The 19,299-nt window shown below is 35.6% G+C and overlaps 1 protein-coding gene and 1 non-coding gene across 2 annotated transcripts; both read left to right on the forward strand.

Annotated features, from left to right (window-relative positions):
- Positions 1-5,411: 5,411 nt before the first annotated feature.
- TRNAS-GCU (transfer RNA serine (anticodon GCU)) lies at positions 5,412-5,493 on the forward strand. Its single transcript has one exon. It is a non-coding gene; the product is annotated as a tRNA-Ser (tRNA).
- Positions 5,494-6,108: 615 nt separating this feature from the next.
- Positions 6,109-19,279, forward strand: LOC142973741 (uncharacterized). The gene is made up of 13 exons (XM_076115730.1): positions 6,109-6,293; positions 9,771-10,014; positions 10,305-10,476; positions 14,802-14,950; positions 15,230-15,525; positions 15,832-16,091; positions 16,491-16,689; positions 16,990-17,259; positions 17,482-17,676; positions 17,965-18,120; positions 18,356-18,581; positions 18,706-18,896; positions 19,125-19,279. The coding sequence occupies exons 2-13, from the start codon at positions 9,779-9,781 to the stop codon at positions 19,265-19,267; spliced, it is 2,493 nt and encodes an 830-aa protein (XP_075971845.1). The 5' UTR covers positions 6,109-6,293; positions 9,771-9,778; the 3' UTR covers positions 19,268-19,279.
- The last annotated feature ends 20 nt before the right edge of the window (positions 19,280-19,299 follow it).

A 19,299-nucleotide genomic window follows, 5' to 3' on the forward strand; every position in this document is an offset into this window, starting at 1 on the left:
TTCATTTGCTGGTGAAGTGAACCGTGAAATCGTTAAACAAAATCGTGCACGTGATTAAATGTAGCAAGCACTTCCGAGCAGCGCATCCGAACGCTCGTTTTTATTAATAAAATGATATTTTTAAGTTTTAAAAATAACGTAAAGTTCAAATACGGATCAATTCACGTATTTTGGAACGCATAATCTCTAAATAACCGATATTCAAAAGGTTAGAAAGATAAGATAGGTTGTAGAGATCTATCCGTGATTAGCGAGAGTAGCGATTTGTTGTGGTGTTTTTTGCTCACCGAAGTTAACGGTGCGGTGGTATACGGAACGTTTGTAGAGTGGTGAGCGCCGGCCACGGTGGAGACGGCGTCCTGCGGTCCTGCGGTCCTCGGCCACCGCACTCCCTCCATTCCTCGCTACACCGCACATTTCCGCCCCTTCCACACACAATTTGCCTGCTAGATTGAATAGCTTCCGACGAGTCTGTGTGTAGCCTTTTGCTTCTGTGCTTGGATAGAAACCCGGAATAATACACAAAACGCTATCTAATTTACATTGTCATAAAGTTGGGGACAATTCACATTGAAACTATTGTGCAGCGATTTCTGTTATCAAAAGCTCTACTTAGGTATTTCATACGAGCATTGTGTATGTATTATCATATAATAATATCATATCCTAATATTTTTGGGCTTATTTGGTAATACAAAAATGGAACTTTGCTTAAAAAGTGTCGTCAGTAACACATTATCTTGTAGAACAAAGAGAACGATCAATTAAAGTACACGTAATAATCGAGTAATCTAATAATAACACCAATCAAACGTAACAAAAAGAGTAACAAGAAGAAAAGATAAATCGATGGTCCATTCGGTTTAGTCGGTACTTTAAGAAGCCCTAAGAATAGGTATAAACAAAATAATAAAATAAGGTGCAGAGAAATTGCTGGTTAAGGAAAAGGAAATACGTTTTATACCTTGACGGGAAGGTGGGGATAAAATCCATCTCGTGAAAGTGGATAATCTTTCAAGCAGACCGCGCCATAGTGTGGTGTGTTGTACTTTTCAAATATAATATTAGAAGGGCTTACCTTTCCCGATCAAAGAGTACTTCCCCTATAATAAGGTCGATAAAGTAGGCACGACGCAGGTGACGATATATCACTTCTTAACAATAGTTTTTGTGAATATGTAAGGCTTCGTTAAGAGGATAATCTCACAAGTTACCGATCTTATGTAATAGATCTATCTCGCATAATATTAACTTAACGACTATTTCAAAACCTTTATTACATAAATGTTAACAATAGCGTTTCACATTCATAAAGTTACCTGAAAGGTACATTTATATTACGCAACAATTTATGTTTAAAAAGTTAATACAGTTACTAAAATTGAAACGTCGCAGTCGCATTAAGCTTTGGAATATTTTTAAAACCCTCTCCATCATCTTGTTATACAAAATGGAGTAGTAAAAAAGAGGACAGATGAAATAAATTGTGGAATAGCTGAAACAACCATTCCATTTTATAGATATAAAAAAGGCAAAAGTTATCAGACAACATTCTAGCAATTTTCCTTTAGCAAAAGAAAATGCGATTCAGACGAAGTATTAAATCGATTGAAATAAGAGCCCGCAACCTTAATCCCATGAAATTCACCGACTCTGAAGACCTTTCGATGTCTTGCTGTAAACCCGGCCATTGGCAACTTAAGTCTCGACATTTTTATGACTTCATTGAAATATATCCATAAAGATGAAAACAAATAGCTCGTTGTATTAGCAGACGTGGATTTAATTTTGACTTGTTTTGCGTAACTTGTAAGTACTAAAGAATTTGGATTTTAATTCAATTGGAATCAAAATGTGAAGAATACTTACTTGCAGCTACATATAAAAAAGGGTTGACTAATTCACACCCATTTATAGTAGAAACATTTTTAAATAATTAATTTGATTTCTGTACACATCGACGATATCGACACGACTGAACCCAATTTTTTACATATTCAGCATCGTTTCTGTCTTAAAAAAGATTTCCACAGAAAATTTACATATCCTATACCTATGTTTGTCCAAATAAGTTCCATAACATCTACTCATACGTATATACAGGTTGTTATAAACCATAAAATGCATCTGAATAGTGCTTACGGTGCGGAGAGACAATAGCCCAGCCGAAACGTGCAATAAACTTTCAGTTTTGTTTGTTCATTTTATGAACCCATAAACTTTTGCTATAAATTGTTGATTCAGTTGCTGCACTGTAAGATATTTTGTTTGACCTTTTACATTAAACAATGGACTGTAATGAAAACTTCGAAGAATGTTTGTAAATTAAAAGTTTGAACAATAAAAGGAAATGGATATTAGAATGTTTACAGTAGCGATAGTTCAGTAGTGGTTATATGAGCAAAAGCTTAAATGCACGTAGTTTAAAAGGTTCAAAATCTAAGACTTACATCAATGACTTTTAGGAGCTTTATGTGAGCGATGTACCTCTAAAGTAATGAGAAAAAATATTTTCACACGTAATCGGTTCTTGAAGATATGCAACACTAATTTGCGAATCATAGTGTAAGACCAAAAACTATCCCACTCTGAAATATTACCTATCTTACTCTGAAAGTAAACTAAAGTCCAAGATACACAAAATATATATTATCAAGTGAATTTCCACGTGTGTGTCTGATTATACGCTTGCAAGTACGTATTTTCCTTAGTGAAGTTAAAGTCAGCGCGTGACTGCCGTCGAGCCGGTGTCGTGGAAGGGAAGCACGTCTCCAATCCTCTTTAGTGCTGCTAAAGTACCCCACAATGTAATGCCACATGCACCAACGTTTAGTGAACCTAACTTATACGGACGCATTGTAAGTACGCTGTTCTGTGACATACAATAAAATACGAAGCCACCATTTGTTTTGAAAATATCTATTACCTAATGGAAGAAATATAAAACTTTAAGAAATTGGGACATTGAGATTTTCTACAAAGTAGGCATAGTAATGTTTAATTAATAAAAAATGCAAAAAAGATTTTTGTACGCAATAAATATACTATTAAACTAATTATTTTACACATCTAAGAAAAGCAATGACTGTAGTGTAGTCAGTAACTGTTACTTACCCCCACATGGATATAAGACAAAATATACTCGTGCACTTTGTGAAAATGGCTAATTTATTTAATAGCAGTTGTTACCTCTTTTCAAGCTAAACATACGATTGAAGCGACGAACAGAATGAAGATTGTCGAAGGTATTCGCATGGTAAATTGGCCCCCATGGCTTAACGTGTTTTCTGAGGCGTGGAGAGGTTCGTGCAGTAAGTTGAATAGCGGTCATGCATCCCACACTACGACCATTTGAGACTCCTAGCCGAACAAAGTAGATCAAACAATCCCCGCAATGAACCCTTCATAAAAATATTTTTATTACCTGCTGTCCCTTTCCTTTGTAAAGCCGGGTGATGGGCTCGTGTGCTGGCTTTTGTGTGTCAATTTGGGATTTTCAATCTCTATTTATTAGGTACATATTCCATATGATTGATTCGTAACAATTTAGTAATAATCATACTTACAAAATAAATAATTCCTTCCTACATATGTATATGTATCTAGTCAGTCTTCCACCGAACAAATCAGTTTTCTAGCTAAATCCATTCCGTTGCGGCACATGTAAGTTGTACGACGTACATTTAACAAATTGTTTTCATACGATGTTCTGAAGCAAACAAACTGCACATTTGCCATTCTCTCATTCAAACGTACATTTACTATTTACCTTCCTCGGAGAAATAGACACGAGAGATTCGAAATTCTAAAGCTTTCATAGCGCTACCTGCAACAGGATAGTGGATACCTCTATTTGTACGAACATGTATTTTAGAGTAGATACATCTAGATACCGCAAACGTATCGATACACGTATTTGATTCACGTGCACACAGCCAGTTCATGCGAACAAGGGAATTGAAGAGACGATATTGGAAATGCAATTCAATACAACAATGATACGTTCACATAAAACCCTATTCCCATATAAGTCCCTGCGGAGTCGAGACGCTCGGTCGCACAAATCAATGTAATGTGCAGCAAAGCAATCCAAATGAGCTTGTCTAGACATAGCCTTATATCGCAGCTTAATTAATAAAATCAAACGGATCGGCCGATGTGTTCGACACCGCAGCGACTGCTGCAAAGCTCTTCACTTAAATCGCCAATTAAATTGTCGGCACGTTGAATGAATTTGTTTGCCTTTATGAGTTTTGGTGCAATATGATGAGGTCGTCGAAAACAAAGACTGAACGTGCATTCAATAAATAAGTCATTGATATATGGAAGCACTATATTACATAATTATTTTAAGAAGTTATTGAGTTTAATTTAATTGTCTCTCTTTTATCCGTTCATAAACGTTTCCTTGTAATTTATGAATTCATTCGTTTACATCATTCATCCATAATATCTGAAATTGGCATCGCTATTACAGTTATTATTGTTTGTAGCTATTTTGGGCCTGCGCCGTTTATGAATGGAGGGAGGCCGATAGGTCTGATCGGTTGCTAGGCAACGCGTCCCTCTCAACTCTCCATTTGACCCTGGAGGTCGTGCATCCCGATGTATTCCCCCGTGCTAACATGTATCTCAAATGTTCTGGGCCAGATAAATTACAAGGGAATTGAAACCTTTACTTATTTGTTTAATTGTGTAGAACAATAAAGCGGCTAAATAGCAGTGCCAGCTGTTTTCATATTATTTACAGGTTTGTATTTATTATTATGATGCACTTACAATATTACGTATAACAGTAGTAAATTATTGTTAATTCTTAAAGAACTTTCGCTTTTGGCAATGATAGGTTACTAAGCATAAAGATAGTTCTTGCTAAAAAGGCGCTTCATCATTTAAACAAAGCAATGCTAAAATCCGTAAAAAGTATAGTAGCGCCATCTATGATCGATTTTGAATAATAAACTTGATGGTGCTCCCAGGTGTTTTGGTTATAGTTGCTCTAAAGTCATAGAGATGTCGCTTAAATCGTTTTATAAAAAAATAATTTGCATTTAACATATATATTCAACAAACTAATAGCGTAGTGAGAAAATTTTAAGTTTCTGCTGTGCTAAGAGAGTTTTCACGGTTACTACAACAGTTATAGTTTTAATAATAATGAAGTAAGTTATGGGTTGAAACATTAATTGTCATTAGTTTTTATTTTATTGTATAGATGGCGCTAAAACCAAATAATTTGTACTATCCCCATTTTGTTCGTTGTCAACAAAATAATAAAGCTGGTTTAATTTCACACACCTAGTTAAATTCATTAGAGGTTACGGTTAGTTCCACGCGAAGAATTTATTTAACGTTATAGTTACATGATAATTGTTGGAAAACGATCCTTAAATTTGCCCCCTTGTTCAAGCGACGAGGTGGCCGAGTGGTTAAGGCGTTGGACTGCTAATCCAATGTGCTCTGCACGCGTGGGTTCGAATCCCATCCTCGTCGGATCTTTTTGATGACGTTAATGTTAACAAAACCATCATCTTGTTTTGCGCACTAGAAATGAATACTCCAAAATATTATGGAAATTGTTACGTTTAGTTTTTAGTTAAGATTTTTATAATTTTTAGTACAAGCGTAAATACAGAAAATACGTAGGTACTGTCAGGAGCAAGTACTTTAATCATTATTTTACTAAGAAATATATTTTTTAAATTTTATACATCCTTGTGTCCGAACTCTACGCCAATGGCAATGCTTCAACATAATCTTTATTTATCCCTTTAGATTCACAATTTCCACCATAATAATATTTTTACTAGAACCATCATCTGCGAAATCCACATATTAATTAGTAGGTATTGTTTCAGTAGACATATTTCTATGTGGTAAATAGTTTGATACTTAATCCAGGAACTTGCTTTTACAAGATCCTGTTACTCATTAAATCCTTATTCAAAGGAATCGGATTCATTGGATCAGTATGTGCAAGTTGTACTATAATCAGGCGTTATCTTTGTAATCGCTAGCGAAAACAGATATCACCGTCGTACGGCTATCATTTGTTACAAATTTATCTAGACCTGTTTTCATTATCTTATCACGTACCTGGCACCCTTTATTTTAGTTCGCTAGTGTTGGGCGTGACTTTACAGACACTAGGACAGTTTGTGCCCTTCCTGTGTAGTGTTGTAAAAAATTGTGCCAGTACTAAGGGCTTGTTTGGATATGGTGATAATTGTTTAATTGAGTACTTTCTGTGGGTTGTGCTGTGTTTTGATTTGATAACGTGATTTTTCTCGAATGTAAGTATGTTTTTATATTGACTATGTTGGACATACATTTTATCAAGTTTAAGAGAGCTTTAAAGGATGGATAACTGTTTTAAAACTTTCTTTCTGAATGGAAACTTTTAATTTCAGCTCAAGGTTTCGATAGTATGTTTTGTAGTGCTAATCGATTTCGATAAAGAATTGCTTTAACTCATATTTTACGGTGGTGATGTAATCAGATTATTAGCTTAAGATAAAATCAATATGATGCATTAGTAAGTACTTTTGGCCACCCCAAATCCATCAACAATCAATTGGCGAAAGGGACTTTTATGAAACAGGGAGAGTTCCCCTTGCATGGATTCTGTAACATCGCTTTTTTATTGAATGGCCCTTATTGTGTAATAATACTCACAATAAGATACACGGTGAGGTGATTTTAGAAAAGAGAAATAGAAATGCTAATTCTCTTTTATGAACGGATCTATGATTCATACGAATGTAGCAATATCTAGTCACATACAGAGTTATGGTATGTGCCTATTCAAGTAACTGTTTCCGCAACTAACGTGTAAATACTCGTGAATGTAATCCACTTAACAACATAATACATACGTGATTCATGGAAATAATGTACGTACAATCTACAATATAGCTGTCCTTATCAAAAGTAGAGCAAGCAAACATGTATACCTACAATTGGGCAACCTTCTAATTTCGATTGCATATTCTGATACTTATGTGTCTAGTTTATACTACGTCTATCATTTTGTCGTATTTCACGACTATTTTATACGGCTGTACTTATGTAGATGGCTATCTGAATACTTGCAGAACTTCTGCTTCTATTTTCGTGTGCAATGTCAACCTTTATCCGACTTTAGCTAGGGACAATAATTCCACATTTAGGTGCAACCTCATTTGAAAAAGTTTACCTCTAGAAACCATTTATTGATCAGCTAGCATGAACCTTAATTGCCAACTATTTTCTAGGATTTTTTGTACAAATAAGGTATTATAAGTCCTGTGTAGTGCAGCTAGTCTGAAAAATGTCCCAAAGCTAAACATGGTTAGGTTGTAAACACAAATTCTATAGATTCATACATCTAGCTTTGTACGTATACCTAAGATTCTAATAACAGGTACAAGGATGCAGTCTACTTCATGCTACAGGTCCCAAGCTAATTCACCGAGGATAGTAAAACCTAAGAACAGCTCCACGCTTATGAGATTAAGATCAGAAACTTGTACAAGTTAATCTTGGTGTCGTAACTATTTAGCGGTAGAACAGCTACTAGTAAGAAGCAACTGAAGTCACTGAAGCCCTTAGAGATATGAAAAATTAAGCATTCTGTTACTTACTTTTTATATTTAGTTAATTTGATAAATTAAAGTTGAATTAAACTGGTATTATTATACAAAATCGAAGCAATAAACGCTCTATTGTGCTGTAAAAAAAGATTTAAGCTATGCTACACTGAAATGATGTTGCATTCTAACGTGCGTTACCAAAATCTACAAAGCTTCGTTTTTGATGGGTCTTTAAATTAGGTAGTCTATCCAGGCAGAGTCTATCATAGTTATACTGGTAAGATTCTAAAAGAAATAACGTAAAATCTACTGTTAAAACAGTACCAATTATAATTGAACTATTGTTATGAAATATATACCTATGTTTCATGCAACACTTGAATCAACGATTTTAAGTGCAAATTCCTAGAATCATGTGACCATATTTTAATTAAATGGCTTAGTCAAGTTTAAATACCTAGTAGAGAATGGTTATTCCATTAGATACTACTATTATTATCGGAAAATGATAAGGGCTTTCGCTGAAAAGTCCGTATTCGTGAGCTGCCAATAGAACACCCATATATTATGATTCTCTCGATCGCTAACAATCTATGGGAACCATAGTTCTTGTCTCCTCATTGCACCAGTAGTCATTGTTCTAGGGCAATCTACGAACAGCTTATAGAGAGAGTTCCGTTTATGCCTCTTAGTTATTTGGCTGCTCTCTAAACTAAAGCCAGAGCTGCCAGATTTTTCGTTACAGACTATATTCAACGGAAAATCAAAACCAAGAGGTTAAAGTATTAATTTTATGTATAAATTATAATTAACGCTATTTCTAATTAATTATCAAAAAAGACATAGGTAATAAACAATGATTAAGTCATAATTTTTATCTACTTCCTAGAATCATAAAGTTCTCAAACAATGAATATAATATATCCGGTTGTAAAGAGTTTTCATGACTCATCATACAATAGAAAACATTAGTAAAGAATTCAACCAGGATTCTTATTTCCTCGACCGCTCCCTATAATCATTGATAAAGTAAAATATCGTGCATACTATGTAGAGTTCGTCATCGATATTTTTATCATATCAAACGCTTATGGTATCTAGAACAAAAACGTACTAGCCAGTACAGTATTAATGCCATGTGGAATATTATCGAATAACGATTTAATAAGTGGCCTAAATTGCAGTTATCTATAATGTCAAAGTTAGGTACCAGTGAAACTAGTGAACACTTATCATATCTTTAAAAATACAGACATTTTGAAGTTATTGTAAAACTAGCAGTCTGCCCCGGATTTACCCGACCTTCTTTTATAATCGCCCAAGTTATTGGTGAAAACCGTGTGATAATCGGTCCAGTAGATTTTGGGTTTATGGCGAACAAACACACGGCGTAGAGAATTAATGTTATAATTATTTTATGTACATTCATTTTGGGTACATTTTTAAGTGTTAGGAATTAGTCAGCCTGTTTGTTTAATGTTTGTATAAACAAATGGTCTTTCCTAAGTTGAGATCTTTGCTTTTCATACTCAGGTACTGAAATTAATACCAAAACAATATCCAAGCAAGATAATTCCACAAGAATTACAACCTCTTTGTAAAGGACTGTTCAGTGTAATCTGTACACAAACAATTTTTTGACCTTCAGCCACCTACAAAGATAAGTAATCAGGAATCGTAAGACAGTCACGTGACTTACAACTTTGTCTTACACAATTACAAAATATTTGGAACCTTACTAGAAGGCAAATGGTGGAAAATTATATGATACTTTTGCTATTTGCACTCAATCTTTTCGAACAAGCACAAATATGAAATAGGTATGACTCATATCATTTGATGGACATTCTTTATCTAAACTTTCGTAACAAATACTTTAAGCCTCTATGAAATCTATAAATAAATGCTGCACTGAATGCCAAAAAAATTATATCATGACTATCTAAATAAAATCAGTGAATAAATACACCAAAACACTATAGAACTATGCAGAAACGCTAGAAACTGAGTGCCTACTGCCTATGTACTTTTTATAAGTACGATTTTCACTGCACACAACTAAGTATTTAATTAAGCGAACTAAGATTCAAATTACTTTTTCGGCCACACAAAGTTTCACAGAACAATTCTAATCAAAGCATTTCTTCGATCGCACAAAGTACGTAAGTGTCTTAACCTCTGTTGTTACTTTATTTCCAGACACCAAAATGTATTGGTTACCAATTCTCTTGGTAACCATCGTGGGTTGCACCCAGGCCCAGCAGACGGCACAGACGAGAGTAGCCAGTGAGCTCAGTGAATGCTACAGCGATACAACCTTGGTGAACAGAAATAACTTGCCACCAGTCACGATACAAGTCCTCATAGACATCATCAGGAAGATTGAGGACAATCCTAATGTAAATATGGACTTGAGGCAGCTCTCCGCTGTTCTTCTTCACACGTAAGATATTATAAAACTTTTATGATAATAGCATAACTAGTAACATTCGATTATGAAGTCGCATTTCCTAGTAAAATTAAAAAAGCGAAAATTTAAAAGCGTTTTAATTTTAAAGGCGTTTAAATAATTTTAGGAAAATTAATAGACTTTTGTTGCTCACTTTGTAGAGTTATAAGAGAAGTTTACGATAATATCGGAGTTTTATCCCACGTTAATTCAAGTTAAACTATTCAAAAGGACGCTGGTTGGTAGTCAATCATTATTTTTATTCACTAAATCTTTTTTTCTAGGTATCGTCAAGATGGTATCGAGTTCCATCAGCCAGAGAGCACGGTGTCATCGTCCGTGCTTCCCTTCGCTCCTACTTTCCACTCGTTCCACCGTCACAGACTATTGCTGACAAGGCTGATTCCTAGTAACTTAGCAACTTTATCCAATGATACTCTTTCATCCGTGTTAAAGGTGGGTAGCATATTTAAATATATTTTAATTTGTCGGAGCTACTCGTCCAGGGACCACCATTTTGATCACCTGGGCAGCTAAGTACAAGAAGAACAAGAGCAAGAAAAGTCTCCGAGTGTAGAATTTCCATTATCGTGACTGCATATGATATATTTTTATTATAATACTTTACCTGACTTTGATAACTTGGAGGTGTGTGTCTAACCTCCTGCCTACCAGGGTCCCTTTTTTTGGAATATGCTGTTGAAATTTTAGTATTGTGTTGACAATAGGATATGATACACAGGAAAAATAGTTTAAAAAATCCTTCATCGGGAAAATCGGTTTTTCACTATGTCCTTTATGTAGGACAAAGTGACTATATTACTATGTGATTTGTGTAGGACATAGACTAGTTTTAAGGTAAACAATGGGTTTTGGAAAGGAATATAACACAAATTAAACATTGTTTTAATAGTCAGAATTATATGTCCGTCTCACAAAGTTAAAAATAAAACAAAAGGAAATCTTCATTCAGACAAAACTATCAAAACTAAACTTTTCTCATCTTCAACAATTCTTGAGAACCAATCAGTCGTTAATTAGGAACATAATTAAGGGATCAATCAAGTTTCATTAATACCTATACCTATAAACTACTCTATTTTTTGGTGGAAATCGAAAAAAACTATTCTTGTTTGGCGTAAAACAAAAATATCCGCACATATTTTGCTAAATACAGTGTTTTTTTATGACATTCACTCTTCTACATCGCGACTGTTTTGCTCCATGATCGGGTAAATGTGCAGCAGCTTTTGGACGGCTTGCTCTCTCCCTCTTGTGCTTAGACTCTATTTCCTCGTACTCATCGTCCTCCTCATAGTCGTCATCTCTTCCTTCATCATCCGAAATAAGCTAAATCCAACTTATATTTGCGCAGCTGCATGACATAACTCTTATGTTTACCCTTTTCAACCTAAAAAATGCGATGATGCAGGCATGCATTTACCCCGGCAAGGTCAAAAAGCTATGGCATTGTCATATAATAGCCACAAATATGTTGAAATATGTACTTACGTACTGTATAAAGTACATCAGAAGTCTAAGTACTAAAACTTTTATTGTCTACATTTGTCCTCTGCAAAGGACATAAAACAAAAAATCATGGTGTATTGAATATTTTATAAAATTATATCAAACTACCAATGCAAATCATCATTTTATAGTCTTAATTTATTAATAATAGCATAATATCCAATCAGAACCAACATTTCAATATGATTCAAATCGATTAACTTATCCCTGCATGCACGCACCGGCACACGTCCATCTTCTGTCGCCATTACGCAAAAAGGGAACCACACGGCAATGAGTCACACCAATGATTTTTGTTATGAGCATATTTAAAAACTAGGTACTTCAAGGATAAAAAATCTGTTTTTATTTTTTTCGTATCTTCAAAAATGACCGAGATATTAAACGTCAAAGTATGGCCTTCGCGCTAAACTCCGGCGAAGCGGCCGCACGGACGTGTGACGTCATCTCACAACACTGCTATTTCGTCAGTACTTGCCGATACCTACATAGGCTCGTTGTGCTCTCGCGGTTTCGCTTTAAATAATTTGTTTTGCTTATAGGGGACAAACAAAATGGTTAGAAAATATTGTATTGTTCCTATGTGTACTAACTCCAGTGAAAAAACACCCCAAAAATTGTTTTTTTCTGTACCATGTAAACTGTTTTATATTTTTGCAAAAGACACCTAATCTAAAACTTAAAGCCCGGTTCAGATACTGTCAAGCGCAAATGTTAAATAGAAGTTTATTGCCTTTTGAACACTTCCTCAAGATCAAGATGCCATATCATGTTCATACATACCTAGCAATGAACTTTTACCTAACAGTTGATACTATTTAATAAGCAGTTCAATGACCTCACAGGCGGCGGCGAGCCGAGCGCGGCGGTTGAGTTGGCGTTGGTTTTTTGTTTTGAAAAAAGAACCCATGTTTATTAAATCTTATAATATCAAAATTAAAATGTTAGTTTAAAAGTTCTCATTACACACCCAATCATATAAGACTACCTACCTACAGAGTAGATTCATGCGTTCATATGATAGCCATCAACCTGACTAAAGTCAGAGGCAGGGGTGACAACTTTTTTTTTTATAATATTATTTTAAAACTATGTTTTCCAAATCTACACTTGGTAGGTACGTAACACTCATTATTTGTAATGCCAGTTCTAACAAACTTTCAATTTTATTGTTAACTACACACAAAAATATTATTAGTAGTATACGAGTTCAACTTTCTTTACCTGGGTCTAGTTGATGATTGTGTGCGTGGCGATCGAGATCGAGGATATCTTATTTTACAAAAAACACGATGATTAAATTTATAACACATACACATACTCAGACTCTTTAAATATTAAATGCAAATCACTTTTCAAATCAAAACTCCGCATCACCCGCAGTCGAACAAGCATGTCTGTTGCGTCGTGACGTCAGCGCATAGCGCGCGAAGCAACGCAAATTTAAAAAAGCAGTGAAACTTTATAACGCTGTAACTTCGGTAATTTTGATCCGATTTTGATAAAACAAAAACTATTATTATCAGCATAAGTACACAAATTAAATGCAGTATGTTTAATAGTCATATTTTGATGTGCTGGTGTGACTCATTGACATTTACCTATATTTAGTAACCTAGATATTCGATAGATGTCACCATCTAAATGTTTTGGAACTACCAGTTTAAAAAGCGGCAAAATATTTTTTTGAAATTTATCCGGTCTTATGTCCTATTTGTAGTACAAATGTAGGCAGGAGGCTAAAGCAGTGGTTTCCAACCTTTTCCTAGTCAGGGACCACTTTTAGGTATATTACTGTTGTTAGCAGGGACCACTATGTTAGTATATTAAAAACTAGCTGACCCGTGCGGCTCCGCTCGCGTGAATGTCGTGCTGTTGCATTCGTTGCAGCTCACTTAGACCTAGATACTTTCAAAATATTATACCTACCTACATGCAAATGCTTTAAAAACTTTTCGTTTTGACCTAATCTTCTGTCCGTACCCGTCTTCTCTCATGTTCCTGTCGGCGCCCGCGTACCTACCTGCTATGTAGCGTACGCGTATGGAACCGCGCTAAAGTTCTTCCCTCGCGAAATCATGTAGGGATCTACGATGATACGGCCGGCGCGAGCGCCGCGTTAACCATAATTTTATATTCATAAGACATTGTAGATAATTTAATTTTACCTATCATCCCGTCATAATGATACATAATGCATAAAAATTTTGATTGACATTACCTAAATTAAAAAAAAAATAAAACAAAAACCAATAAGGTTGGTGCATGTTGTAAAATTATTGATTGCAACGCCATCTATGATGTGTACCTATATGTAAACTCAGGTTCATATGAAATAATGCACTATGAAATAAAATTAATATTAAATTATACAAAAATCTACCCAAAATGTTTAAAAAATGCTAAAAAAGTATTTTGAATCGTAAAGCAGTCACAAAAAGTCATTGTATCCGATGAGATTTGATCCCAAATAAAATAATGCACTATGAAATTTTTTGAATTTAATTATGAATTTATATCAATTTCCACAAAAATCTTAACAAAATCCATAGAAAATGTTTAAAAAGTACTTTGAAACGTAAAACAGTCACAAAAAGTACTGTCTCCGATGAGGTTCGATCGCACACCAAAATGATTGTTGACGGAACAATAAACCAATACGCCACAGCGACGCTTAAGAATAATGCCAAAATTATCGCCTATATTTTTATGTTACCTGTGTACGATTTTTACTACATATTTGCAATTTTCTAGAAAATTAAACAATTTTATGAGGTAAAAAGTATCTTAAAACTTGCTCCACTACTTATTCTATGGATATACCAAATTTCAGTGCATTCTATCCGGTAGTTTTTACGTGATAGTGACACATACAGACGGAGGACAGACAGACAGACAGACAGACAGAAAAGAAAATTATAAATTGCAGATTCGGTATCAGTATCCGTTACTAAACATCCCCCATTGATTTTTTTTTAAATATATTCAATGTACAGAATTGACCTCTCTACAGATTTATTATAAGTATAGATAAAGTGTAATAATCATCCTGAAAATTTTAAATTTTTAAATGTTTCGTGGACCACAAATTTGACTTCCACGGACCACTGGTGGTCCGCGGACAACTGGCAGGGAACCACTGGTCTAAAGAGACGAACTCACACTCACACGGTATCCTGTATGGAGGCGGATGATGCACTCAATTATGTTTGCTAATTACACAATCGTTAACTTTTCTTTTACAATTACAGTGCACACTTCATCACATGCTGTCCACTACGGTCGACATGAGGGTACGTGGAGATGAAAGCAGTTGCAACCAGCTGTCTCAATACCGGGCACTAAGAACCGCACGCTCAGGCCGCTCCATTTCTGAAGACGTTGAAATTGTAAAGCCAATGTAAGTAATTAAAGAAATGCATGTTTGTTAGACGATTGTTAAAAAAGTTTATTATTCTACTTTATTTTATGCATCTTTTATCTATAGCAAACCTAATACAAGTAAAACCAAAGAGTTTAATACGATTTCGGTCGCCTTGTTGGACTTAATTGGGCTTATATTAGTGCAGTAAATAATATTGTCGCTATCGTTTGATTAGCTTAAACTATAACTCGACAAGCAATATGTATCTTCTACATTTTCAGTTAAAACAACATAAAAATGTTTTTAATTTTTCAGGAGAACCGGCCGAAGGGGTGCAATGAGGAACTACGATCCTAACGACGAGGTCGAATACAGCGATTTCGGTGGCAGCAAGTCTGCTCGCCAAACATCTCCTGAAAGCACATGTCCCTTATTAGACGGTGTGGTGTACACTGACTGGGGCGCAGTGTCGGCTGGTAACCTCATCGCTGGTATCGCCGCCGGAGCTTCTCCTCAACAAGTACCAGTTCTTCAGCTAGTGAGGGACTCCACTCTTAACTACAGGAATGTTCAGCAGACTGTCAATTCTATTTATCCTGCTACACTTGCTGGTAAGTAGATCCTTATCTTTTTAGTTCTTCTCTTATGATAATTAAAGTTATGGTTAAATGTCGTATAACCTATCCTATGCATAAAATACCAAACCTACATACCATACCTACATACATACCATACCATACCTAAAATACTATACCCATACATAAAATGATAGCAATTAACTTAAGCAACTATGTATGTAAATCCGAACTACATTAGGTACTAACCGATACTTATCCAGAAGTAGTAAAACCGGACCGTGTTTTAAGAACGGCGATAAAATAATAATCGCCCTTAAATTCTTGCTTTGTTTTGTCCAGGTGACTTGGCCGAAGCCGTTCTTATCCAAGGTACTGATAGAGGAAGCACATCAATCTCCATCGGCACAGCGGGTAACTGGAACAGTACTCAAGCTACAAGATACTTCATGTTGCACAACAGACTGAATGTTGAAATGACTGACCCTGAAATTCGCGGAGACATCGATGGCTTCGTTCTTGGATCTTCAATTTCTTCGCTTTTGTCAACTTCCAGTTCATTGAAGCTATCAACGCTTTTGGACATGTACTATTCTCCAGTGGTACGCAATCGAATTGCTTTATTCATAATTATTTTTTATTCATTACTTTGCTCTAAAGGACCAGTATTACGTCTTATTATTAGGCAAAAATACAGGCGGTCTGTATCCTAATTTAATATTTTCTTAATTATTATTGTTGTTAATCTAGAGGTTCAGTCACGGGTTGTGAGTTTCCTAAATATTAAATAATTTGTTGCGTAATTTCTTTCCATAGAGCTATAAATCTGCACAGTTAAACATGAGACACGCTAATTACGTAGAAGAATACGTTAAATCTTCTAGATTGTCCATCATTACTAAATCAAAATGACTTCCCACGTAACAAAGAAAAAGATAGCAGCAGTATATCATATTGATGTAATTTACAGCATTATAATAAATATTTGTTTTTCATTTTAGAACGGTGCCTTCGATCCTCAATTGAGAGCATGTAATCGTCGCACATTGAGCCAATCATTCTTGACTAATGAGAACTTGGTCAGTGAAACTCTGGCGTTCGCGGCAGCTTTGGACACTAACCTGCCTCTTCGTGGAACCCTCATCGGAGGCTTAGACACTCTTGTAAACAGTGCTGTTACCAATTTCCAATCTTATCTATGTAAGTTTTTCTAAAGTAGTAGGTACGCTTATCTTCAATAATGTATGAACTTGTAATAAAATCTCTTTGGCTTCAAGAATCACAAATGAATACACGGTTCATTAGGTCTCTTCCAGGGAGTTCGTGAGGTACCCAAATATCGAGCTTTTTTGTGTAGAGAAAAGATTTTATTACAAGTTCATACATACTATAATGCGAAAAGACTTTTTCCCCACTTAATATAATGTATTTATTTTGTACATTATTTATCATCTATAATTATATTGTTAAAATAGTAACTATTTTCATCTTTAAATTTAGCAAGCAACCTGAATGACATGAACTGCGTCACAACTCTAACTACGGCAAGTGACTTCCGTCTGAAGACCAACCTTTTCGTGGTCCTGGACTCTTCGTGGCAATACACCGCTATTTACCCGGCTATATCTTACTTGATGGACTCTATCGAAGTCAGCAAGTTCGGCTCCAGTATCACTCTACTCAGTGCTTTTGATGGAAGCATAGTTATAAACACCACCTTCTCCAGTGCTGATTTCCATGCTGAATACACTGCGGCGAGACACGCTTCTAGTAAGTTTCTAGAAAAAGTTTTAGTAGAGTTTTTAAACATACAATCAATTTAATTATTTGTATGTTCCGTACAAACGCATCCATCGTCATCAAAATGTTATTGTGGATGTATCATACGTATATCTTATCATTTGATCCATATGCTAGTGTATACTGCGGAATGCATATGGTGACAATGTTCATGTCCAGCGATAATGATTCTTTTAAAATTTGTCCTTACAGTGCTTACTGGAGTTAACCTTCAAACAAGTTTGACAAACATCAGAGAAATGATGCAGCAGAGGCTTCAGATTGAGAGCGCGTCGAACTACGTCGGTGGCAATTCCACTGTGTTGTTGTACATGATCAATTCTGGCACTGTGACGAACAACGACCAAGTATGGCAGCAAGCTAGAATGCTCAACGAAACCGTGCCTGGTAGGGTAACAGTATTCTGTCTGTATTTCTAAAGATTTAAGAGCCATTCTCTTATCACTAGGGCTCTTGTCACTACCTCCATGTCGATGGGCTCTAACTTTGTATTAAAAATTTTGTGTAGTAACTAAGATTTGCCTTTCATTTTCTTGTATGATACTTGTATACTTTCGACTTCTGTTAGAGCGTGTCAACAAGTAACCTAAGTACTTCTTTCTTGTGAAGGAGCCAAAGGTATTAGCAGTATAATATCAAGTTACTCACTTTACCAATTTATCTCATTTTCCACAGACCTGAGAATCCTGTTTGCGTCATCCACAAATCAATTTGACAACTTGTGGAATTTGGTACGTGATATGCACAACGACATTTTGACAATATCTCTGTCCACTGCTGGAACTAATGTGGAGATCGTCATGGGACCTATACTATCGCGCATACAAACCAGTAAGTTGAATACCTAACAATTTTTCCACATAAACATTGCTTAGCGGCCAATAAAATCCCTTTGAGTAAAAATGTCGGTCTAGCGGCCGAAGAGTAGATTCGATATTTCGAGTCCCATCTTTTGCTTCAGTGTGTATGCACTGCAAACAAAGACCTTTACACACAGTTAGTCACAGTGTGGTTTAACAGCAAGTAAGTACAGGAAAACAAATTTAAAACCAACTTTTATTTTCAGCTGGAAGAAGGGTCGTCAACCCTCTTTGTGGTGCAACGTTCACAGCCGGTTCTTCTGGCACAAGGCAATTCGACGATTACGTAGAACCTGGTTACATTAACTTCTATTCAGTTCACCCTAACTACTTCTACGAGAACAACAACAACAGGAGACTTAGGATATCTCGCAGTGCTAGCGGTACTGGCGGTCTCATTATTTGTCACTCTCGAGTTGTTACTCAACCAAGGTAAATAATAAACTAAATGAAGTATGCTGTTACATTTCTTTGAGCAAATCATTTCTAATATGCCAAAGAAAGTCGATATTTTCGTAAACATGTGGTACATATACAAACTTTTTATTTTTTCTAGGCAAAATATTACGGAGGTGGGTCTGGACGCAAACGCGATTACATGCCAAAGGTTGGCATCCACCGGCAATGTAGAGATAAGCTTGCAGAACTTCTGCGACGATTACTGGACTATCAACTCTTGTCCTTCACTGTATGTTTCCGTTCAGTCCGATACTGCATTGAGTGCGGGAGCCAGCGCCATTTGCACAGGTAATTTGAATTAATCAATAATATAATGTGGTCAGAAAAAAAAGATTGTGGTTTAAAAATAGTAGCGGATCCATGTAAAATTAAATATTCTGGGCTCTCTCCAGTAAACGTAAAAAAATATGCCTCTCAGTTGCCTTCGAGCAGAGCTTGAAATACCTACCCACTACTAAGACATCCATAAAGTTAAACTGTTATTTTCTGTCTTGACCTATCTCAATAATTTTTCAGACGCTAACTGCAGATTCCCATACAACATCAGATATCAAGTTCAAATTGAAGAGTTTGGATGTTTCAGCGGAGCCAGCTCCATCACAGCCAGCTTCCTATTCGTATTAACCGCCTTGTATTTAACATTGAATGGTACACTGTAATTTTGCAATAAGTGTCACCAAAATAAACCTAC

This window comes from Anticarsia gemmatalis, chromosome 1, assembly GCF_050436995.1.
Source record: "Anticarsia gemmatalis isolate Benzon Research Colony breed Stoneville strain chromosome 1, ilAntGemm2 primary, whole genome shotgun sequence".
Classification (NCBI taxonomy): domain Eukaryota; kingdom Metazoa; phylum Arthropoda; class Insecta; order Lepidoptera; family Erebidae; genus Anticarsia; species Anticarsia gemmatalis.

What these genes read in the sequence shown, in the direction of transcription:
- LOC142973741 (XM_076115730.1), top strand. Translation starts at nt 9,779, where the DNA reads ATGTATTGGTTACCAATTCTCTTGGTAACCATCGTGGGTTGCACCCAG. An exon ending in CAATTTCCAATCTTATCTAT is followed by an intron (nt 16,690 to 16,989) that starts GTAAGTTTTTCT and finishes CTTTAAATTTAG; the next exon opens with CAAGCAACCTGAATGACATG. An exon ending in GCTCAACGAAACCGTGCCTG is followed by an intron (nt 17,677 to 17,964) that starts GTAGGGTAACAG and finishes CATTTTCCACAG; the next exon opens with ACCTGAGAATCCTGTTTGCG.